Here is a 26,259-nt window from a genome sequence, read left to right on the forward strand (position 1 = left end):
AGCATCCCTTTGAATGGGAAATCTAGACAAAAAAAGTTAAAATTTTAAATTAAGTTTAAAACAGTCCATTATAAAACATCTGCTGTAATCGCTCCAAAAGACTTTTCTGATGCAAAATTTCCAGTGCTTTAAGGAATGCATGATAAGATTTAATGAGCTCAGTGAGTCAACTATAATACTCTGATAGTTCTGATTTGAGGTAATTTTCCTTAATTACTTATAGCAAGTAACTCTTCTAATTTGCTTCAGTAACTAGTTTAAAAAACTGTAAACTTAGATAAACTTAGAAATTGAAGAATCTCTGAAAAAAATACACATACCTCCCCCTTAAAGTTTGGAGTTAGTGATAAGCCATATGCAATTATGTTATTCACATTTTAGGAGTTTATTCTCAAACTGTGAGATGAATGGATTACCGAGAACTGATTGAAGCAATTCCGGTATTGGAAAACACAACAGATATTTGTCCTTTTCTTAACTTTCATTTGTATTTGTCTGGACAAACATTCAAAGAGATATTGCTTCTCTTGTTATCTTGTGACAAACTATTGCAAGCTAGAAGACGAGTCAATATTCCAAACTTTTATTCTTAAGAATAGTTATAAAAGTACTGAAATTTAAAAATAGTAACATGTAAACATTGATACAGAGTAATAGCATTCCTATACATTTATATACACACAGTATTCAGAGAGGACAATATCTTCTCAGTTGAAATCCTGACTTGTGCTTTCCCCTCCAATAAATACATCAAAAAAGTTGGGTTTTTGTCAAAAAAAAAAAAAAAAAAAAAAAAAAAGACTCAGAGAGAACATCAACACTTTGCTCCTAGCATTTAAAAGCTTTCCAGTTGCTCATGCAACCATAGGAGAATTTTGGTATGTGAAGAGAATTTTTCCAGCTCCAAGAAGTTATCAGAAGCTACTGCTGCATCCAGAGACTCTTGACTTGTGATAAACACTGAGCGCTTTGGAGCAGTCATATCTGAGTCTGCAACACGTGAATGGGGGGTGTATAGGGTGGTGGGGCTGGTGATGGCTTTATTCCTCTGACTCTCATGTAAGACAGAAACTGCTCTGGGATCTCAGCTAAAACATCTTTAGCGAGTCTTGCCATGCTTAACACATGGTTTCCACTTCTGTCAATGTAATCTCGGAATGGCACAAACTACAAAACAAGAGAGACGTGCATGCAGGTCATTATGCAGACACAGAATCCATCTTACAACATAAAAATGAGAAAGTTTTATCTAGGGAGTTAAGAGTACATGAATATGCTACCTTACATATTCTATATATATATAGATATTTTGGATTTTATATTATATATTTTATATATCCACACTGTATCTCAATTTTTAGAAATCCATCTTCTAATAGAAACAGTACCGTGCTTTCACTTGGGTGAAGTTCTTCACCTAAGCCATGGCTAGCTCAGATTGCTAGTTTCATTGATATATTTGGGTTATCCCATCCCATTTCGTATCAGAAGGTAATTCTGTCTCAGAAAGCTATTCTTAGCTTACGTTTCCTGCTCGTGGGGCTCTCCTACCAGACTGCCTCTGCTCTGGCACTTTGTGAATAGAATTTTTGCCATTCGAAGTGAACAAAACAGAAAGGATGACTTTATATTCTTGACCATTTGGCATTATGCCTAATAGAACTATGAACCACCTGAACACTTTTTATATGATACTAACAAATGCATAAAGAATCTAAGCAAAAAGGACTGGACTCAAAAAAGAACTTGTTCTGTGATACCCAGATCTCCAACACCTAAAAAGTTAGCTACCCCCAGCTCTGGCTTGGATTTCATAATAATTAATGAGGTGCTTGTGCTTCTGCTATAGAAAAAAGAAACAATCTAGGCTCCTTGATTCTTATTCACAACAGACAGTGTGCAGAGATGTAGCGGGTTAAGCTAGATTATAGGTTATGCCAAAGGGAAGGCTGATTTGAAATTCTGCTTCTTGCTCAGATTTTGGAGCCTATCTCAGGGCGACAGCTGGGTGACTTTTCAAAATTGGGATTCAGTGTCCAGAGCTACTTCTGGTACTGATATGCCAGGCTATTCTGTGCTGGAATTCAAAGCATAATGCTGCCTTTCCCCCCATTCGTGCACAATACAGGGAAGGTTTAATTGTTAACTGTTGTACTCCAGGATAAAACTAAAACTGAGAAGTCAGACCCACAGATCTCTCATCTCCTGGCTGAGCTCTAAAATCTGAAGACTTTTTTGCCCATCATACCAACCAGATACATTTTGCTTTCTTGGATGCACAGAAACCAAGAAAGTCTACAAATTTAATTCCATTTTTCTAAAAAGCACTGAAGTCTTCAAGATTTAGGGGAACACTGAATTACAGTGCAAGTTTAGCCTACACTGTATTTCTGAGATCCTGAGAGTTTTCCAGAAAAGACAGGAACAAACAAAAAAAATCCACTAAATATATCAGACAAATAAAAAAAAAAAACACCTCTTGGAGAAAACACCAAACCAAAAACCCAACCAAAACCAAAGACAACATTTCAGCAATAATGAACTTGAACTTCATTATATCACTTTCACAACAACTTTGGAAAGCACTTCTCACCCTGGAGTTACAAAACCTATCTAGGCATCAATCTCCTACTAAAAGGTGTTTAGAATTATGTAAGAGACGATCCTTTGCATAACTGTCCTGAAAAGGATCTCAAATTGCCAGAAAAAAGTCCTCAAGCCTAGGTATTTTAACTATGTTGAATTAAACTGAAACCTGTCACCAAATTAAGCATAAACAGCTACTGATTAGGGCATTTCCCAAGGAAGCAGCAGATCTGCAGCTTCTTAGAAGATGATGACTTAGTCACAGAACTGTTGAAGCTGGAAGTGACCTCTAGAGATCCTTTAGTCCAACCTTGCTGCTCAAGCAGAGCCAGGTAGCACGGGCTGCCATAGAAAAGAGTAGTCAAAAAGACTTCTGTGAGAGTAGCCTTTATTCTAGACAGAAGTATCCTTTACCTCTTCATTCTATTGTATCCAAGAACATATCAGGCATAAGGGCAGGAGAAAACAGGCAAAAGGAACATGATTTCAGGGCATTAAGGAAGGGCATTAGGAAGCAAGGTATCTGCAGCTCCATAATTAGCTGTCAAATATTTCTGTGTTTATTCAGCAACTTTTCAATACAAGAGACAAGCACATACTGTGACATTTACTAGAACTCACTCCTCAATTTCAGAAAAATGCTCTACCAGCTTTTAGAAGCCAGTCCAGCACTGCCCTGTTTCAAATGGTTGTTCCTTCTTAAACTCCATCAACTTTTCTGTAAGATTTCATCTGACCATCCCCAGAAGCATGAAGTTAGAAGAATAACAAAACAAAACAAGCATCCCTTTAGCCTGCTGGCTTACACATTCAGCTGGGAAGCGATAAGCTTGGTGTTCATTTCCCCTCATGTGGTTATTCATTTTCAAATACTTAGTCAGTCTTCTGTGAAAAGCACATGCGGTCTGAGTTCAAGAACAAAATGTGTCCCATCCCAAGAGACCACCTTACCCATTAGTCTGCAGACATGAAAACTCAGACCACTGCTCTGCAGCAAAGGGAGGCTATTTCTGCAGTGTAATTGTTGAAATGCAATTATACAATATAGATGGCCTGAATTTGTTCTCTCTCTCCTCTCCATACGGTATATAGATGTTGGAGGAGCTGGAGGAACTATGGACAGATAAGCATACAGATATGCAATGACAGCAAGGCCTTGAGCTAACGTGTAAGAACTAGAGGTGGCAGAGGAACAAAATGAAAGATGTAAGAAACCAAAGGGAAATTGATGAAATGTAAAGTGCTTTTTCTCTAGTTTGAGAGTTTCATTTAAAAGGGTAATATACAAAATTTTCAAGGGAAACAATAGGTACATTACTACAACTAAGCATTTTCCTAAAACTTCTAAAACTAGAAAAAAGGTAACAAAGGAGCAGAAATGAGGAAGAACCGGTACATGTGTAATGGAGAGTTCCTACAATACATATGTATAATAGTGAGGAGGGAATAACAAAGGTCATGTCTTTACATGAATTGCAGTCAGTAGTAAATACAACAGATCCACTGACTCACTGTTAGCAGGCAATGTTTTGCTTTACTAATTTAATTAAAATATTTCCCAATACTGACTGTTAAAATTAACAGTTCATTTCACTACCTAACTTTAACTAACCCAATACACAAAAAAGATGAACTTTTTTTGAGTAGTTAATTTTATAAAAGCCAATCGGTTTTATTCTGCCAGATATAAAATAAAGGTCATAACAAACCTAAAGGGTTTGATATTATCCCTTCTTATTTATTTAGGTAGCCTATAATGTATTCGTTAGTATTTAGACAGAAAAAGAGCACAAAAAAATACTGCCTTCAGGTAATTCAATATGACTTGGGGAAAAGTTCTGATTGAAACACGTTAATAGCAAATAAATATTTTATTACATTCCTGATATGCAATGAATTCTGAAGAAATACAAAAGGGTATTCATTGCATATTATTTTTTATTTCTCAGCAGAAATTAGAATATTTCTGATGCAAAACATTTTCACAGATCTTGTTCATAACATTTGAAGAACTCTACCCATTTATGCTCTTGAATGTAAAACCAGCAGCTTTTGGAGCTGCTGTTGTTTGGAGAAATTATGTACAATTACATTGTGTATATTTAAGAAGCATTTAAACATAAGTGCAATGCATGTCAGAGGTATCTGAATTAGCTTTAAAAAATCCAACATGGCAAAAGGCTTTGCAGAAATATTAGTTTGGGGTCCAGAAACACTTGCAGCTCTGGAGGCAGATCTCCACATATTGCTCTGTTGAACAGTACTGACATATACAGCATAACAGGTTACAGACAGCCCCTCTCCAGCCCAATATGGGACTAACAAGGAACATTGTAAAGGCTTTGACAAAATAAGAAATGTTATTCCTTGCCTCTTGTTCAGCTGTCCAGCTTCTCCTCATCCCTACTTTTATAATTACCTTTTTGACAACACTGACTAAAGCAGCCAGCATGCCTTACTCTTAGAAGAGTTTGATATGTCACTCTCCCATTAGCTGCTTTCTCTGCATGTTGCAGAAACAAAAAAGTCTGCTTTTCAATTATTAGAAAAAGTAATTTATGAACCTATGACTCTTTAATGTATATCCATACAGATTATGAGGGCAATTTAACTGCTGTCATCTTATTCCCATTTCTGATTGCCACTTAGGAAAAAAAAATAGAGAAGGAATTTTAATGTAGTATTTAATGCACTGAGAAGCTTTAAGACTGGAAAAAAGATCTGATCATTTAAATTTCCATATATTTATGTAGATTTGTTTATTTTGTATTCTAAACAAAAAGGAACTATAAAACAAGGCGTCACATACATGTTTTGAACACTTCCTTGGATTGAGATATTGTATCCACCAGCAGTTATCAAATCCTTAAACATTCACATACCAGTATTTGTAATGTTAAAAATCTTGAAAAGTTTCCATTCCTGCACATATAAACGAAAACAAATATACACATTCCAAAGTTCTTCAGCTGCAATCTGACCTTAATTATTATTAAAACATTATCGCCTGCAATATGAGCTATTCATATAGCTCAAGTTATTCAATATACATATATTTTTTTCTACTAAACAACAACAATAATATAAAAATCCAACCTGGCTTGGAGAGAAATAAGTGAAAATAAGCAAGAGGAAAAATAAGTGAAGACTATGAATTTTGACAAATAGGAGGAATAAAAGGAGAAGAAGAAATGGCAGATCTAAGGTAAGGTTTGAACCTAAGGATGCCTGTCAGTGTTGAACAGGCATTTAGACAATGCCCTTAATACCATGCTTTAACTTTTGGTCAGCCCTAAAGTGGTCAGGCAGTTGGACTGGATGTCTGTTGTAGGTCCCTTCCAACTGAAATATTCTATTTCATAAATGTATTCAGACACTTCCAGGAAAATATGCTATACATAAAAGATTTAGTTTCAGACAGGTATCATTCTTTCTACAGTCATCAGGTTGATCCAATTTTCCAGCAGTTTGCTGTTTTTCAAATGTCAACTTCTTTAACTTTAGGAAGAATGGACTAGTGTGCTGAGCCACCAAACGTCTTTCTCTTTGTTTGGTTCCACTTTAGTAGCCCACGAAAATAAAAAATGCCTACGTAGTTAATTTTATTTGATCAAGAAAATAATTATGAAATAAAGTCTGTCTGGGGGGTAGGTAATCAGAAGGCAAGATGGGGTGCCTGGAGCATGGGTGAAATACACAGTTTGGACAACCTGTGGAGTTCCAGAAATCTGAGCTCTGAGGGAAAGGGGGATTATGGTGGGTGTGTATGCGCATGCAAACCGCTATACCAACCTGCCGGTGGTTGCATAGGTTTGAAACGCAACTATGGGGCTGACTGAATGACTGTACAGAGCAGGAACAGAACCAGAGAACTTTGGCAGAGAAATGGAGGTGTCCGTGAATGTAGATGAGAGTAGCACTCTTAAGGCTTGGTTCAGTCACGTAGACACGGAACATAGAATCCTAGAATGGTTTGGGTTGGAAGGGACTTTTAAGGGTTACCTAGTCCAACCCCTGAGCAATAAGCAGGGACATCTTCAACTAGTTCAGGGTGCTCAGAATCCTGTCCAGACTGACATTGAACATTTCCAGGGATAAGACATCAACAACCTCTCTGGACAACTTGTTCCAGCTATCATCTGAGGTTCCTTAAAGCATGAGACATCTGCATGGTTGCACCTGGCAGACAGAACATAGGAACTGGGAGACACGCATGGTCTTCTGGACCGGCAGTTAGAGGCAAGGAAAGACACCCTTGGCATCTCAAATGCACTTGTTAGAAGTGTAGGTATTGCCAACTTCCACAAAAGCTGCAGTTTTTCTTTATGGAATCATAGGAGATTGCAGTACAGAGCCAACTAACTCTTCTCCCACTGCTGTATAACCCTAAGACTATAAATCACTTCGCTGCCAGTTAGGGGTCACTTCCTAATGAATGCAGATCCACTACTGTTATATAAAGGTTTATAGGTATCATGGAGAGTTTCTGAGCTTGTTATGAACACCCCAAGATAAAGTACGTTAGGTAAAACGAAAGGCAAGAATATAGACAGAAACAAGACAAATAGGATCAGTAAAAACTAACTAAAAGAGTAAATTTTGTCTCCCACCTGCACAATGTCTCTTTCTGCAAACTTTCCTCTTGAAGAAATCCTCACTACATCACCATCCAGTTCTTCCATAGCTTAAAAAAAAAAAAAGAAACAAAATGAATTAATCTATGAGTTCAGCTACACAACAAAAACAATCTTACTGAGAAAAACTTGAGTCAATTTACACTTTAGGGCAACAAAACCAACAATTGTTATTTAGGTAACTCTTTAAGATCATTTGTGCCATAAAATAGATCATGCTTTTTAGTTATTTTGCACTTTTTCATGCTATGCTGACAATACAAATTTTTTGCCTTTATTGTCATCTTCAGAATAAAACAGACCATGACAAACAAGGTCCTTATCCTTCAAGCTCTCAAATCAACAAGTATATCTGTTTTGGTAAGGCCTATTTGTACTTTCATAGGTGGAGAAGAATTCACCTTAAGCAATTATTCTTACAGAAGATACCATAGGATACAGCACAAAGGTAATTACTTTTCCAGTATGATTGTAAGTTATGACTGTAAATGCACAGAAATGAGTTCTTAAAAAAAAAAATACTAAATTTATTAGGTAACTCTTCTTGTATCTTTCTGAGCAGGATCCAGGAAAAACCTAAACTTGTCCAGATACCCAGAAGCCATTCTAGATAGAAAGGCATACCTGCTTTCTGGTTAGACTTGGGATCACACATTATTGCTCAGCCATTGGATCTGCAATCCTACAATCCTTCTTTCAGCATATGCTATGAAAATCAAAGCCCTGCATCACTGAGCTTCTCAGGGCTTTACAAACTGGGCTGAGTTCACCGAAACCAGCATTCCAAAACCTAGTTCTTCCAGTGCAAGAACTAGAGAGCATAAATGATGCTATCAAGAGCTGAGTTCAAGCCAAACAAAAGAGGAAAGAATTAGTAGGTCTGTAGAGCACGTTGCCAGATGATGCTGTTGATGCAAAATATATATGTGTGTTCAAACCAGGAGACAGATAGATAACCACCCATGGCCATGTCAGCTACGGGCAGAATGGACCCCTGATTTGACCTGCTATAGTCATTGTCACATCCTTAAGTAAAGTTCTGACAAATGTATGTGCCATCTATCTCAGCTCCAGACTTTTTAAGAACTCCTCTGGTATGCCCCAGGGTCTGGGAGATCTGGAGGGCAGGGATATCTACAGAGGAGTAGCTTAGTCCCTCTACAGCAGAACTGAGGCTTGACTGGCATTTGAAGCATTTCAACTGTAAGACAGCGTGCGTGAAACATACACCCTTCTACACACACACTTTGTCCACAACAGACATGGAGTCTCTTGGTTTTTCCAGAAGGAATTTCTACAAATGGGAAAGTCATTTCTCTGCCCTCTTGGGCATTGAGGGACTACAGATTTGGCACACATCTAATAGGTGGTTTTCACTGCAGTCCATACTCAAGGAGCGTGGGTCCAAAGACAGAAACTGTACCCTCCACTCCAAAAAGAATCCTGCTGTAAGAAAAGCGATAGGGATGACTCCCCAAGAACTCTGCAAAGACAACCTCCAGAAGTAAAAAGAAGGCAGAATCTTTATGTCCTGACTGAGTTAAGGGGAGCCTGGGCAAACCCAAGGACTGGACAAACACGGAGAAAGGGAAAAGGCAAAGGAGGGGTGAGAGAAAAGGAAGTAATGTATGACCCAAGTTGGAATTTTCAGGGGTAAAAATGAAGTTTGCAAATTTCCCTCGTGTATTTATGAAGATAAACTGTCTTTTCTCATTGCTTGTGGCATACAATCATCTGAAGTGTAAGTGTTGACCTAGATAATCTCTTCAAGGAATAAGATACTTAAAATTATCACTAATATACCACTTGTCAAAAAGCATAAGAAAGTCAACCCCCAATAAATTTTTGTGTGTGTTATTTTTTCCTCGTTTTCAAACTCTTAGAATATTTGTACAAGAATTAACAGGTATAGTCATCAGCGACTATTTACATTATACATCTGTGGTAGTACTAAATATATTTCATGTACAAAAGAAGGCATGCTGTCTAACCAGAAGTACTAGAATTAAAAAGAAAGAATGTAGGACTTTCAGGAATAGATATACAGGGAATGTCTACACTTTATGGTGCAGTGCCATACACGATGGCACTTAAAAAATTAGGCCAAATCATAGAAGCAGCTTAGTTATTGCAACAGAGAATGGTGTTCCGGAACGTTACATGAAAGAATTGTAAATAATCCTGGTAATTTCTCTCCTGCTGTAATAGTCTCTCAATGCTGCCACGCAGCAAGGCTCACTTCTGCTATGTAGTGAAATCCAGTTTAACCCAGATCACCTCCTTGAATGTATTTATCTTTCTCAGTATTTCTTTAGTGCAGTAAGAACAGACGATCAATATTTCCAGTCAACTGACACTTCACAAGGCAACTAAATATCCGTGTTGAAGAAATTCAGCATTACTTGAGTATACTTACTTTACTGTGGGTTTTTTTTTCCACTCATCTTCTGGAGCTCTGTAAATGCTGAGCCCCCATATGGTTCTGTGACTTGAACAGAGCCTGAGGGGCTACACAGCTCCACATGGCAGCTTGTAATCATACTGACTTATCAATCAATCCAGCTGGAAATGTCAACAGTGATTACTGCTTGTTCCATATTATGCTCTTTTAAAGAACAATATTTGTTTGAAAAGCCACATATTATTAAAATGTAAACAAGTATTAAAAATTCTAAGAAAAACACTAGAACACTTACCATCAAACTCTGCTGGTCCTACCCCCACTATAATTATTGACATTGGAAGCTTTGAAGCCTTCAAAAGAAGAAGAAGAAGAGGTTTAATGCATTACAACCTCTGCTGATAATACGGGAGATCTGAGGACAATCTGAATAAAAAACATGCAGAAGTTATGTTTTAAAGAACATTTTTTTTTTCCACCTAAAAGGTTGAGTGGTACAGAACACAGAAAGGCTGATGATCATTTTAATTTATTTTTTCCTTATAAAGTCTTTGCATCATATAAGATCATAATTAAACACAACAAACTGTTAGGATTTAATACCAATATGACAACTAAGATGACAAATTTAACTTAGAAACTTTTGTAAACTGTTAATAATTGCAAATACGTAACTAATGACAGTTGACATTTATTTAAAAGTGTTTTGCTGTTTCTTGATTTTGCATAGCTGCTTGGAACCATGTGACACTATTTTTTACATAGAATTTATGCTAATTTTTCTAAAGAGAATAAATCTCCTATTTGAGCAATTTGTATCTTATAATTCTTCCATGAATGAAATTTTATCCAAGTCAGTCATCCATGCCACGGAGTAAAAAAGATACCGAACTGGCTTATGGTAAGGTTTTTAATTTTACTTCATCTTTTTCATTCAATGAAACAAGACAAAGACTATATCTGGATTTCCCTGAATAAGCTCTCTGTAAAACCTTTAAAATTACAAAGACAGTATCATAAATATTGGATTCTCCTGCCCTGATAGTAGCACCAGATATCTGCTAGTTTACAGAAATAATCTGAAACTGCTTCTGTTGAGGAGGGTAACAACTTAAAAAAAAAAAATAATCTACCAAATGTCAGGGTTGACAACTGTTCCTTATTGAGACATTCTGATGAACTGGGAAATGTCTACAGTCATTTTATACAGGAGTATACACTGGCCAAAAAATTACAGAATGTACAGTTTCTGCTAAATTAAACTCTGCTTCACTGAAGTCAAGTGGTTTTAGAACATTGTTGTATTTTTCTTTTGGAATATAAAAAGTCTTTTTCTCCCTCATTTAAAAGATATCTCATTTTAGATACATCATCACCATTTCCCATTCTTCATCTGTCATAATACTACATATAAAACCAACTTTCTTTAAGCAGAAGATTTACAGTTAATTATCAGAAACATGCTATTTAAAGCAATAAAAATATGCCATTCTATAAATCACTATCTATTGTTTTACAGCACTATACATTATACGCTATGTACTAGACATTGACTGCAAATTCATCACAAAGCGTAACTACATAGTCAATCTTTCAGTTAAAATTTTTTAGCAGAGTAAAAAAAATCCAGAATCTCTTGTTAGTTAAATACTAATGTGCTACTGAAGATAACAGTAAAAGCTGTCTGGCCATGGCCCTGGACAAACAGCTCTCAGTGGCCCTGCTCGAGCAGGGGACAAGAGTTGGACAAGATGTCCTCCAGACATCCCTTCCAACAACAACCAGTCTTTGATTCTGTGATTAAGGGCTATAAATACAGTGTAACTGTAACTGAATTACAGTGCAGTGCATAAGTCAATACTAGTGAGTATGGAATACTTTCAAGACACAAAGGCACTTCTTAAAACAGAACACCTGGTTTTCAGGTTGTTGCTTGATTTCAAAGAAAACATCCTTTAAAAGAGATGCCTACTCACACAGGCACAGCATAAAGTGATGCAACGTATATGAAATAGCAAGTGGCAAGGACAGCATAAAGACAAAGAGTTAAACTTTTGCATATAAATTTAAGTGTTGGCATTTCCTGAATGACAGTATAACCTTTAAGCAGTTTGGTAAAACAGAATGTGTCTGACATATATGCTGTAATGAGAAAGATGCCTAAAAGCACAATTAGTGTTAAAAAATGAAATAGATCCTTCCTAAGCTTTATACATATCAAGTTGCATTGAACATCACTGCCCTTTTTATTAGTTTGGATACTATTAAGACTGAAAAAACTGCTATTGAATAGCATTTAATTGGTTCTGTCATGGTATACAGGGCTCACACTTCAAGTATACATAAAAATGAATGCATCTTCATAGAAAGACTGCAAATGTTCCCAAACTTCCACTCATTCCAAGCTAACAACACATCTGCTGTATTTACAAACAGTTGCAGACTAACAGCTATTATTCCTGGAAATGAAATATTACTGGAGACAAGGTTCTTCTGTATGTCTTAGTGGCTAATTACTTAATCTTACAGGATATCAGCCAACTGGACTTGCTGATCTCTTACTTATGGACTTCAAATTGAGGGGTGAGTTAAATCAAGAGCTGCACTTTCTTATTCACGGAGCCTTTTTGTCACCTAAAAGAAGCTCGTCTATAAGAAGCTACGTTCCAAACTTCTAGGCTAGACTAGAGGATGAACTTCCAAGCTAAAGCCTTGTTTATCTCCTTTAAAAGTCAGAGTCAGTTTATCCTATTTTAATATCGGAAGCTGGAACAGCAGAGGAAGTAAACTGGTACCTTCGAACACAGTTGTAGCTTTGGGTGCAAAAACTTACCAGGTGGGCTGCCAGAGTCCTTATAAACACACAGACTCTGTCTACATGACGCTGGCTGGAACTTGAGGGCATCTTGCTCTCCAGTGAATGACAGAACATTCCTATAGTATTTTCATGTGCAACCTACAAACTGGAAGGGTACTGAATCTCTACAGGAGGAAGCCTACAGGAGAGCTGGAGAGGGACTCTTTGTCAGGAAGTGTAGTGACAGGACAAGGGCTAATGGTTTTAAATTGGAAGAGGGGAGATTTAGATTAGATATTAGGAGGAACTTCTTTCCTGTGAGGGTGGTGAGGCACTGGAACAGGTTGTCCAGGGAAGCTGTGGATGCCCCATCCCTGGAAGTGTTTAAGGCCAGGCTGGATGGGGCTTTGAGCAACCTGCTCTAGTGGGAGGTGTCCCTGCCCACGGCAGGGGGGTTGGAACTAGATGATCTTTAAGGTCCCTTCCAACTCTAACCATTCTATGATTCTATGAAGTGAAAGTGGGTCTTCAAAAATATGCCATCTAATGCTACACTACTCATTTTGACATGATGCTTAATTATTTTAATGTAGGTTTTGCTCCCACTACTTCACTATTAACTAGATTCACTGTTGTATGTTCAAAACTATTGGTATAGATCTTTTTTAATCTTGTCTGGAAATTGTTTCTGTAAATACTTTCTTCTGATATTGCCCAGGGGCCAAAGCAAAATGGAACCTGTTCATAATACAAAATACTACTTACATGCATAGTAGTTTTGAAGAGAAAAATATTGAAAATAATGCAGGAACTGAGAAACAATTAAGAATTTTTAAAATTCATTTAGGGACTATTTAGAAGGAAATCGGATGACTGGTATGCTTGACATGTGGGATCAGAAAGCTTGGGGCAGCTTTTAAAAAGTGAAGGGGGGAAACAAAGTTGTCTGCAACTGCTAGAAAGCGAAAGAACAGTTCACTATGAAAAACTGCATGGTGGGATGTGCATGAGGGTGGAGATGGCAAGAATCAGATGAGGAAAATCATATGAACATACAGCGATAGACAGAAGAGTATTGGTTCCCACAGAATGCTACCTAAATTAAGCTGAGATTCAACTTCTGGTTTCTTTTTGTCTTCATGCATAATACACATTTGATGATTGGAAAAAATGGTTAATTTATGGAAAAATTTAGTGCATGAAATATTAACTGATTTGGTTTATTGCCTAAAATATTAATTCCTAGAAATATAATTCTTTTAAATTTCAATACTTTCAGCAAAACTTACATTCACTATGGATTCTTTTGTCTGAGCCATATCGGAAATAACTCCATCTGTAATAATGAGAAGAACAAAATACTGGGAGCCATCTTTCACTGAAGCAGCATATCTAAGGGAAGAAAGAACAACATTATAACAGTAAAAAAAAAAACAAAACACCATTATACAAAGGAACTAATATGAAAAGAAGCTGTATTTTTAAAATTTTACTACTAAGGACTAATTAAAATAAAGAAAGATGATGCAGTGGACTTCAAAAGTAAAGGCATTCATAATTAAGACGTACATTCTACTTTTAAATGAAAACATTACAAAAATGTGACTAAAACAATATTGGTATTGATAATTTGCATGTGTTGAACCAGTGAAAAATGGAAACTGTTTCACTACCAAGAGGAGCATGGAACATGGTTTTATAGCACAAATAAAATTTATTAGAAATCAGCACACTGCATAAATTTTTTTTTTTTTTTTTTGGCTCACAAAACCAGGTTACTTACTGTTGACCATGCTAGCAGATTTATAGTTTCCATTTATGTGCCCATTTGTAAAACGGCTGAACGTGCACCCTGCAACCTTGGCTTAGATTAACCTCTTTGCACCACCCACAGATGTGCTTCCAAGACTCAAGCCTCTCCCTGTGCTGTACACAAATAGAGACAAAACATATCTAGTGCCATCCCAGTCCACCTCCGCCAAAGGACCCAAGAAGCACACGCTTTTTGAAAATGAGCAGCTTCTGAAGATTTGGAAAGTCCTGAAAGACAGTGAGTCCATAGCAGCCCCACTGAACTCTATGGCCTGCGTAACAGAAACTAAGACTTCAGTTCATTTCTCTTCAACCCCAAGGGTCAAAGTGTCCCATATATTTAGTGAAGAACTGTTTTTTCATGGAGCAGGTTGCTACGCTTGCTGCTTCACTTGCCAGCAGCCAATACAGTTAACTACTTTCATGAAGGCTCTTGGTGCTGTGAAGGAGTCAAATATAGTAGAACCTTGTAATAAAAGTAGCAATGAGTAGTATGGAGAGCAGGACTGAAAAAAAAATTAGTCTCCATATGAATACTGTGGAATATATACCCAATATAATATGATATGCCAATATAATTTTCTGAATATGACAGAATAGGACTGTCAAAGAACTCGCTGCCTCATTGGTCACTGAACACGAGAGGCCTGAGTCTCTGAACAGGGTCTGTTCTAATGATGTGCATGATGATTACATGTGCTTAGAAAATTCTAACGCTGATGTTACACAATGCATTTGCAAGAGAGTACTGTCAAAAAAAAGGGTGCTATAACCACAACATTTACAAGAGTTTGAAGGAATGTGTGTGAAATGGAATCTACAACTCGTATAAACCCATCACACTCCTCCCTCTTCCTCACCAAGATATAGATGGGTAGAAAAGCCACAAAGACCTGCTGAACATCTTCTAGTTGCAGACTGGCAGTAGGGACTGAGAGTTAAATACCTAGGTTAACAAGATCTAATACGGAATACATTTTCCCTACCACATGGAGACTTCTTTTATCTCGTTTTTCCACAGTGCTTATAATCTTTTCATTGATGACTGCAGTGACAAGTGATGACGAGAGAGTAAAATAAAAAGTCATTATCCTTTCTAAGCACTTAATACTGTCTACATACCTACTCTGAAGAAATGGAATAGAAATTTGGTTATTTCAAATTTTCCACAGACTAAAACATTCTGAAGTCTTTTGCAAGAAAGATCTTATATAAGGAGGAGATATGACAGAAGATATTAGGTAGAATCTGGTGTAGTTGAGATATCCTTCTCCTAGTTAGGAGTTAATAAACTCATTATCTGCTTAAAGAGCTTCTGAAGAGTTCTGAGATCACAACAGGATAGTAATATCTCACATAGTTTCCAGATATTACCTCAGAGGCATATTTTTAAGTAGAAGGAATGTGGGAAGACGAAATTTGTTTAAAACTGACAGCAGGTTCACAGAGTAACTGCAGAGCAGATCATAATTTCTACTACTATGTCTATAAGAGTCAACAGAATAGCCAAGGAATTGAACCTTAAAGGAATATGATGTTAGTGAGAACTGGACTGGTACACGGAGTATATTAAGGATGATTATCCCAATGAAGATACTTAACTTTTCCACTACAATATACCATGATTTGCTACCAGAAGGAGCTCCCAAAGTTTGCAACGACTTAATATTTAGACAAAAACTCAGTGGAAGAACTACAAATGCTGGTGGCAGGCTTCTGTATTTCTGCAAAAGTTGACAAATATTCCTGAGAAACAACTGGTGAGAAAAAAACCTCAATTTATGCCAATGTTCCAATGGTACTAGACCATGAATTTTAATTTTTGCAATGAACAGGAGGCTTGAGGTTAATTGGCAAATACTGGAACAGCCAGCTCAGCTGATATGACAGTTCTAAAGAGGAAGAAAGAGCCAGAAAAGTCAACGGGTTAGACTTCCAGTTAATATGGCTAATGCAGACACTGAATGTCACATACATGGAACTCAGCTTTCACAAGGACTGGCATATTTCCTCACAGTCTGAAAACTGCTAATGGAGAGACCCCATCAATAGGCAGATTAAAAGGAGACAGCTAGTTGCTAAAGACAAGCAATGGAATATACATGTACATAATTTGAATGGTATGATTCGAAGATGGAACCACTAATCCTAATGATAAATATCAAACCATGCTGCAGTGCAAAGAAAATTATTTGCACCATAAAATTTGCAAATTATTTTTCATTGGGCTGTAGAACTAACAACAGGAAGAACAGATAGTAAATAAATATTTCTTGTTACAACAATTAACTATTTTTCAAACTCTTAAATAAAACATTAACAGTACAATGTTTTACACATCCCTACAGCTTTATTTTATAAACATTAGTTCTTTCTCTGTATCTATAAATAAAATAAAATCTGTTCAGGTAGTTACTCAGATGAGTTATCTGAGCCATATCCCTTTTCTTATACCAACACAAGGAGCGATACTGTAAGTCAAGATCGTATCTGCCAAAATAAGGCAACATTATCCTTCTTAAGAAAGTTCTACAAATACAAGAAGGGTTTTACTTTGAGAAGTTGGATGACGTGTTGTATAACACTGCACTGTGGCTCCCCAGTGGTGGCCTTAACAGTACCACTGCCAGCTGGAAATTGTAGCCACAGAGCGCCCTGGAAAATTTTGTTGATGTCTTGGACGTTTGGAGATTAGAGGAACTACATATGCATTAAAAAATGGCATTTTATAATTTTTTTTACATTTATGTCTTTTCTGTAAAGCAAAAATTCTGCGCTCCAAAGGACAAAAAAGGAACATGACAGAGTGATCTCCCAAAAATCTTCTTTATGATTTCTCCTAAGATTTTAACGCAGGGTGGATCAGCTGGATCACTTGTATTTATTTTTAGTATGTGATGAAATTCTGCATAATACTAGCACATGGTCTTCAAACCTACTCAAAGGTACAAGTTAGTCACGTTACACTGAATAACAAAATAACTGTAGATACCTTTTTCAATGTTTAGCATCACATACCATTAGCCTTTTATATGTGATAGTTGTATTGACAATAAGAAGTTTCTGCGAAGTACCTGTTGTGCTGCTTACCTGGCTACATGATTGATTACAGGGGCAAAGTTTGTTGGTCCGTAAAGCTGTACAGATTTTAGACTCCTGTAATACGCCTCCATTACACCATCAATTCCATGGCAGTACGGATTTTGAGGGTTTCCATTCTAATGAAAATAAGAGGTGATTAGTCACTAAAAGTAATTATGAAGCAAAAATGATGAAGGTTAGTGAACACTACCCAGTGTACATTTTTAAATGTCAAAGACCTAAGCATTCTAGGATCTATTCAGACAGTTTACTACAAATGCCGAACGTAAGTGCCATGGCCGGCTGTGAGTGTTAACAGCCTAGGGAAGGAGGTTCTAGCAGCCTCATGTTATATGCAGTCTGAATCACTGGAACTGGTTCCTAGACATAAATACCATCTTAAGTGTAATTAAACAGTCTCTTACATGCAACAGTAACAGGCGTTTCCCCATGTGGACTTAACGTATGAATTACAGGGCAGTCATAAAACTGGAATCACGTTTAGGAGCACAATTCTGGCTGTGATTTCTTATTTCAAGAATGTGGAAAAAAGCAACGATTGCCAGATCCTGGTGCTTATACACTATATGAGTACAGGACAAACTATAAACTCTTAATTGTCTTGGTACAACATTTCTGCATTGGAAAACTGATTTTCAATCTGGTATAAACTGATGAAGAAAGGAACTTATTCTTTGGGAACCTACTGAAATGGCTGGGACTGTAAATTCTTTGCAAAGGCATTTTACTATCTATCTCCATAATGACTCTATAATGAGGATATCTGTTTACAGATGACAATACAAACATGAAAGCTAAATCCCAGATTAATGACCTATGTCAAGCCAGACAAATGATGCATGTAAGGCTTCAAAATCTTCCAAATGACCTTACTCCCCTTCATGTGCCACCACCTCATTGGATTAACATGCCAGTATCTCATTCTGAGGTAGAGAATTCTCCCTGAGAATCTAGAGAAGCAAAGGGGATTTGTCATGGAATCGATCTAGAGCATTATGAGAGTGCTGAAAAGACTGCTTAGCATTAAATGGGAGACACCTATGTATATTTATATATGAATGAAGGAATAAAAGACTGTTTTTTCCTCTGTAAAAGCACCTCAAAGCCCCATGAATTAACTGAATTAATTTTAGAAATAGCTTTTAAAACTGAAAGTAGCCAGGAATAAGTCTACTGTTTTAATAGCCTTAAGATTATATGTATCAATATATTTGAACTTGCTACATGAAAGTTCAAAGAAAGTCTGTGATTCAAATTAATATCTGCAACTGCACCTGTTTTAAATTACTATCCATGTGGAAAACCTTCCCTTGAGATAAGACATGTGGCATTGTTTTCTAGCAGAGGCTGACAGAAGAAATATACATCTACAATCACCAGTCTTCTGCCATGTCTTTGCTGCTATCTAATTAAAACTTGCCTGATATGCTACTACTTGCTGTACTTCTGAGAACTTTACCCTAACTCAGAGAAGAACAAAACCTTCAAAATAAGCAAGTAAACATCCACACTAATCACAAGCATCAGTTAGAACACATCAGCCTTTCTGGCAAATCCTGTTAGATTTTAGGTTTGTAATTTAACTGGCACATCGACCAGTCTCAGGTCTGTTCTAGTCTCCTCAGCTTATAGTCCACTTAGTTACCTCTACGTCTCTAAACTAGCAGCCTGTAAAAGATAAAGAGTTCCCAGAAAATAAGAGAGAACAACAACAATGAAAGATTATCTTGGATCATTGTTTACTTGCTTCTTAAAATAGATTAGCTTCAATCTGAAGTCTTTTAAGCATCTGTTTCTCATGCTGCTACAGTTGAAGTTAAAGATTATTACTTTTCTTTATTACTATTTTTGGCCTACAGGGACTTCTTGACTCCAGATTTCTCTCAGTAACTTCACTATGATGAAAAATTTTGAAACATTCTTTTAGACAGAAGAATCAGCACATTCTCTGTTCTTTACCTGTGCAGTGATTGCTTAAAACTCCAACCTTAACTCCCAAAATTTTGTTGCAGTAAAGAAATTCAAACAATATATAAATATTTATTTACTTACAAGTGCAAATTCATGCGATACTCTTCCATCTGGAGGCAGCCTAGCTCCAAAACCTAGAGCTGGGAACATTTTATCACTGTCATAGTCCTGAATTATTTCACCTACTGCTTTCAGTGCCATGCCATAAGCATTCAGCTGATAGGGATTCATGTAGTGCAGTGAAGTAGGCTGTGAAGGGTTACCTGTTGAAGCAAGGATCAGATTTACTTTAAAATTGAATCCCTTCAAAATTTTCTCTCTTAAAAATGACAGAAATCTAAGAAAGCAGAAACTGAAAAGAAAAGATCACGAAAAGAAAATACACTTATTTCCTATATACATAACTGTGGTTGCATCAGGTAAAAATGCAATGTTCTGAATACATTTTCAATAGGTTAATAGTAGTAGCTATAAACTTATTCGGCGTTGAAAGGGCAGCAAGAAACTGTGATTAGACTTGTAAATTTGTGTCATTTCATAAAATGACATACACTTAAAGACGAAATTTACAAAAGTATTATGACATTCTGAAAGCAGCTTTGGAGGAGGATCTCTGCTTCACCCCACTTCAGCCTCAATCTACCTGAAACTCCTTACTTTTGCCCCTCTCAATGGGGTCTTGTAAGTTAGCCAGTTTTCTCCCAGCAAAAACAAAAAAGCACACACACATTTGCAAACTGCTCCTACTTATTCAATTTTATATGTAGCTTTTTCAATTTTTATTTGTTCTGTTTGCCCTGCTCTTCTGGACAGGAATTGGCCTCTTGTCTGTTGCTCAGCAAAATGGAATCCTGATTCCAGGTCGTGCCAGGCATACAAATAATCAGTAATACACCGAAGTTAAGCAGAATACTGATACAGATACATACACACACATAGGTATGCTTAAAACTGAACACAGCACATACATACACAAGATGTTTATTTTTATTCTTACCATTTGAGGCTGTGAAATCAATAGCTACTGTGAAATTGATTTGGGTTCTGCAGAAAAAGCAAATACAAATATTATTAATATTTTTGCTGTTATGTGGAAAAATAAACAAGAGATGATAACATTCTGGACAAACTGTAGGACACTGACTTTCTAATACAGGAAACAAACACTGAAAATTCTTTTGTAAGGTTCCAGCCAAGAGATACATAACACTATTTTATTAACACACGGAAAACAGTTACTTTACTCCATCCTTCCTTTTTTCATTGTTTCTGAAAAATCCTAAATCATTAATAAGGTTATTAAGAATCATAAACAGTATTAATTCATTTTCAACAGTAATACTGATTTTTCCTTGGACATATTTTAGCCCTAGTCATGGAAGTCTTTGACAAGGGAAGTAGCTTTTACTAATCTCTCCTTTTCTTAACACTAAAACTGTGTCTTCAGTCAGAACATATTTGAAATCATGCCATGCATAAAACCTTTGGACAGGATAAGTCAATACTTTGAGTGAGCAGATCAAGGTAATCTTAAAAGAAGACAAAAGCAAAATCTGGAAGCAGGAATAGAAAGATCTGTAATTGAAGCAGTAGCTAAACAAAGCCATTATCCTGCACGGATCAGTTGTTAGCATAGACTTATTGTCAGAAAAATTAACCATTAATAGACTTTTACAGATTGACAATCCAACTAAATGCAGTTCTGTTCCTGTACCTGATGTGCCCAGAGAAAATACTGTTTATTTCATAAAAAGCGGGACATGAAAAAAAATAATCACATGGAATCATGCTAATCACAAGGCTAACACATAATAAGCTAGGTTACCAGTGGAGTCTGTCTCCAAAAAAGTGGTAAAAGCCAAGCAATGCCCACAGTATCAAGAAGAGCCCTTGGAACGTTGTCAGCCTGGAATATGTCTAAAACTGCTGTGGCCCCCATATGGACTTCAACAAAAAAATCAACAGGGAAAGCTGCTGCAATCTCTGAAAAATTCAGAGACCTAAGGTTTATACGAGAAGTTTTCTGCCAATGCTTCTGCATTCTGCTTTACGCAGTTTCCCCAAGAAAGTTTTAATTGCATCACAAGCCAGATATCGTTTGATTGGTACCCAAATGTCAGGCCCTGTGGCCTCTTAATCGTAACGTCCTCCTGCACTGTCAGTTGGTTGCAAGAATAAAGATCCTAAGAAGTACATGTCAACAGATTTTCTACCACCATCACTACAGTGTGCTGAAAAGTTGTCTTCCTCAGATAAGAACAGGTTAGGAAAAACAACAACAAAAAAGTCGAATTCAATTCCATTTCTAGATTTAGGCTCAGAGTCCTCATTGGCACTGCAAAGCAAAACTGCTTTTGGGCTAAAATCTCCCTGTACTTAAATTTTAAGGACTTTGGTGTAGTGTAATGTACGAAGAGTGAAACAAGACTCCTCCAAGCATTACATGTCAGGAACATCAAGTACAGAAATCCTTCAGCCTGCTGAAAAATGTGTTACTCTGAAAAAAAACCCTCAAACAGTTTTTCCTCTGCATAAGAACAGCAAAACTTATTTGTAAACCCATTTCCTGGGTCAGCTATTCTGATCCAATTGGTAAGAAGAAATAGAGTTTCATGGGTTCTGAATTCAAGACAGAAACAAGAGAAAGCACAGTAGAAGAAGATTAAAATGGAAAACGGGTAACAAAAGTAAAAGAAAAAAAATATTAACACCACATCTAATGGCAAAAAGAACAAAGTCAATTTTCATGTGACTACAGGTAATGACTGACAGCATCGGTTTCTGCAGTATTCCTCAATGCAGCGTATCTGTATTAAACATATACTGCTGCAGATAACAGAAAGCCATCTGGTAAACTAGAAAAACTCCCTCTCCCATTCACAATCCACTGTAATCTGGAATGTGACTTTTGTCCAAGCAGAAGAGAATGCATATTACAGTATCTGCCTGTTTGGCAACTATAAAAATCATGACAAAAAACAAGATCAAAACAGATGTCTACATCTCTAGAATTTGTTTCCGTCTGTACATTTATTTCGATGATACTGCTATAGAAAAATAAACAAGAGCTTAAATCAATTACTTGATTTTAACAATTTATAGATGACTGTACATAGATTAGATTTCATTTTCCTAAATATAGGTTCCTAATGTTATTTTAGAGCCCCTAGGGTACTTGATACACCATGGAAATTTTTGGGAGTCTAAAATGGCATTAAATGCCTATATAGTTCAGGAAACTGGATCCTGCTCTTAATGCAATTGTCACTTTGTATTATGGACTTATGACCACAGAGAATATCATTCATGTCTTACAGAGAACCAGGAAAGCTAGAACAAACTGTTTTCAACAATCATTTTGTTTCATATATTATACAACATATGCCTGGAGAAATGGAAGCTGAGGGGAGACCTTATCGCTCTCTATGACGACTCGAAAGGAGATTGTAGAGAGGTGGGGGTTGGTCTCTTCTCCCAGGTAACAAGTGATTGGACAAGAGGAAACAGCCTGAAGTTGCACCAGGAGAGGTTTAAGATGGATATTAGGAAAATTTCTTCACCAAAAGGACTGTCAAGCACTAGAACAGGCTGCCCAGGGAAGTGGTTGAGTCACCATCCCTGGACATATTTAAAATACGTGTAGAGGTGGTGCTTAGGGACATGGTTTAGTGGTGTACTTGGTAGTGCTACTTTAATGGTGGAACTCTATGATCTTAAAGGTCTTTTCCAACCAAAATGATTCTGTGATTCTATATCAGAAACATCCCTCTGAGAATACGATCTCATAGAAAAGAGACATAGAAGTCTAAGTTACGTAAGGCACTAGTGGCCTCTGAAAGGAATAGTAAGTGGAGAAAGGTAGAAAATAAAGGTCAACCCTTGTCAAAACTATCAAAATGTAATTAAACTTTTTTTGAACACAAAACTGGGTCTTTCAAACAAACAATTCAACTTCAAGTTAGCACAACTGGAAAAAATATTTTCAAAAGCAGCTGTAATATTCTGAATATATATGTATTTTGTGTGAAAGTTTACTAAGGAAAGGCATTAATTTCTGTACTGTTTCATGTGGATTGAAAAAAGTTAACCAGTCATAACTAAAAAATTAATCCAAGAAGGCTAATTTAAAAGCTGTGTGTCAGGAAAACACCAGACAACTACTTTGGAAGCCAAATGGGATGACTGGGAAATTAATCTGGATGACATAAGAAGTGTTTTCATGGCAACACATGTTATTCTAGAACCAAATTAAATGTAATGAATATATCTGAGAGTGCACTGTCCTGCTTTCATTTCTATTACACGTTTTATTTCTTTTTAACACACTAATTCTTAGGTTGTATCAAGTACTTAATAATAACAGTAACCTAATAACAACATATTAACCTTCAACAACAATAAAGTATTTTTTAAATAAGATTATTTATTACGGTATTTTATGTAAGGGACACTAGCTGAAAAATTATTAATTCAGAATAAGGATGCTCAAAATTTTAAAAAGCATATAAAATTGAAGTCCTTAAGACAAATTTAGCTGCCTGACTGAAAGATGCAGATTTTAAAATACATCAAGATAACAAAACTTACTATTTCTGATAAGGAAATTCTTTGGCTAAGGCTGTGTCCTTGCTTTTCCAGCTGTAGAGTTCTCCAGGGAGCTACATTAAAAGTTCGTGACACCCCACTACATCAGTGATTCTGTGAGGTCACGAGGCTTTGCACAAAAGCTGCTAAAACATTGCCACCTGGCTTGGCAGGCTGAGCCACTGAATGTCCTATCCGAAGGGAGAACTCAGGTAGAATATCCAAGCACAGCAACACGCCTTATGCATTCGGAGCTGGATAGATCACTACTCCTTTGCCAGAATTTAGTTGGTATAGAAAGACGTGATCGATTTGATACCTGGACATGTGATTTTACCCTATACTACACAAGAAATGAAGAAAGTATCTTAAAAGGAACAGTAATCTTCACCTCACAATCACAGAACGGCCGTTTCATTTGTTTCTTTGGGAGAGCAAGGTGAAACCTGTCATCTTTTAATAAGAGCTCTGCCAGCACTGATACACATAAGGGAACAAACTAAGCCTGGATGTAGCTTTTCACTAGGCTGGTAACATTTATAATGATTGGAGTTTTTTAAAACAGTGCATTGGAAGAAAACATGAATTTCCTCCTGCGGCTTCAGAGTGACAACCAGCTGGTATGTTAGCAGGGGGGAGCTGTTGAAGGTTTGAGGACAATTTACTGTGCAGAACTCTACAGTGGAGCCAATGGAGTAACTAACGCTATGAAGAGTCTGTATCCTCTCCATGGCATTTAAGTGCCCAGTGACAGTTATTTTATAATTTCCCCTTTGCTGATGTTTGCTTGGCCAAACACTGTATCAACATAAAGAAGATTTTTGTGATAAAGGTTCTAAAAGATCTCCCCCTTATATAGTTTTACTACTCTCCAAGGATTACAAGAAATACATGGTGAAGCCTCCGAAATATGTAGCTATGGCAGCCCTTGCTTTTTAACTGTATCTCACACCAGGTCTCCCCCAAACATCAAATATGCATGTCATTACATTATACAGTGCACTGGTTGGATGAAAATAGCTGTCATGAAAGGAGTTCTGAATTTCCATTTCGACCACCAATGATTCAATACAGTTCAGTTAAAAATGTATGTCCAAAGCCCTTAGAATCCAAACATACAGGTGTTCATTTCCAAAAACCTGGATGAAGATAAGGCTTTTAACATGATGGGAGGAAAACATTTCCTCTTATCTTCCACTAATCTGGGACAGAAGAGATGACTTAGCATTTTTGAGTTGCAAAAGGATTCAGGTCCTGAACTTTATTGATTTACAAATGCCTAGAGCATCTCACTCCCAATTCTAGTAAGTCAAACAGGCTAGAAACGTCTGCACAGAAATATCCTTTCTGTCCACTAAGTCTTGCAGCTTTTTGGCTCCTGATCTCCCTTCCAGACAAAACCAGAGCAGACTACAAACTGTTTGACAATCATTCCCGTAAAACAGGATAATTTCAATTGCACTCCTCTTCAAGGCCATATCCCCTACATTCCTGAGGCTATTCATATATTTGGAGGTGTTTTGATAGCAGTATGTTATTAATTGGTAAGTGGCAGGAGAAATCCAATTTTGAAATATAGATTAAATTTTAGCACAATGTACCGATTTTAAATGTGGGAAGGTTAGTGTGGCAAAATATGTGATTAACTATCAGGAAGTAAGGAAAAGCCAGCTACTAAGATGGCACCACTTGATGTAATATTTAGATGCAAAAGAGATATCCACCTCTTTCCTGCCATTCTACTACAAAATCCAGTGTTATGTAGTAAAATGAAATTAGACTTTACGGAAAAACATCTATATCATTCTTCAAAGATCTTTAAAAAAACAACAGTCATATTGATGATACTTATAATGGAACATCCCAACTAAACAGATGCAGACTCAAAACATAAATGAAATCAATACTCTACTCCCAATTTGTCGCAGTTAAAGCTGTCAAGATTTTCATTAAATCAGTATTAGTTCTAGACACCTCAAATCAATTACAATGAAAGTTCTGAACAAGAAGTATTTCATAAGCATCCATTTATGGAAGAACCAATATTGTGCCTACTGCAGAATCAGTGTTTTCTTCCCCTTGTCTAACTAAATGGAAGAAAAACAGGGAACTAAAAAGAATTTTGGAGGACATACTTGATGGGGAACCAGACTGATTAATGACAAAAACTTTCCCCTTCCTTCAAAGTTTGTCAAGTGGACTGCAACTGATATGTAGTAGTATTAAATGAGATGAACAAAGGAAGAGAGAAACCAAGAAAACGACTCTGAGTCTCAGCCTCCTGATCACATTTCCAAAACTGTATAGTTTGCAGAAAGAAAGGTAACATTTTATACAAGTTTTTTTTCTTCTACAGTTTTCACTGGCATGTA

The 26,259-nt window shown here is 36.7% G+C and overlaps 1 protein-coding gene across 2 annotated transcripts in view; it reads right to left on the reverse strand.

Moving 5' to 3' along the window:
• Positions 1 to 978: 978 nt before the first annotated feature.
• The window catches only part of CPNE8 (copine 8), a 104,834-nt gene continuing 79,553 nt past the window's right edge, over positions 979 to 26,259 (reverse strand). For both annotated transcript variants that reach the window (XM_074162057.1, XM_074162049.1), the window contains 7 exons: positions 20,301 to 20,347; positions 19,385 to 19,566; positions 17,321 to 17,448; positions 13,708 to 13,810; positions 9,917 to 9,974; positions 7,197 to 7,270; positions 979 to 1,167 (listed from right to left, as the gene is read on the reverse strand). In XM_074162057.1, coding sequence (XP_074018158.1) covers positions 979 to 1,167; positions 7,197 to 7,270; positions 9,917 to 9,974; positions 13,708 to 13,810; positions 17,321 to 17,448; positions 19,385 to 19,566; positions 20,301 to 20,347 — 781 coding nt within the window. The remainder of the gene's footprint in view (positions 1,168 to 7,196; positions 7,271 to 9,916; positions 9,975 to 13,707; positions 13,811 to 17,320; positions 17,449 to 19,384; positions 19,567 to 20,300; positions 20,348 to 26,259) is intronic.

This window comes from Numenius arquata, chromosome 2 (assembly GCF_964106895.1).
Source record: "Numenius arquata chromosome 2, bNumArq3.hap1.1, whole genome shotgun sequence".
NCBI classification, from domain to species: Eukaryota; Metazoa; Chordata; class Aves; order Charadriiformes; family Scolopacidae; genus Numenius; species Numenius arquata.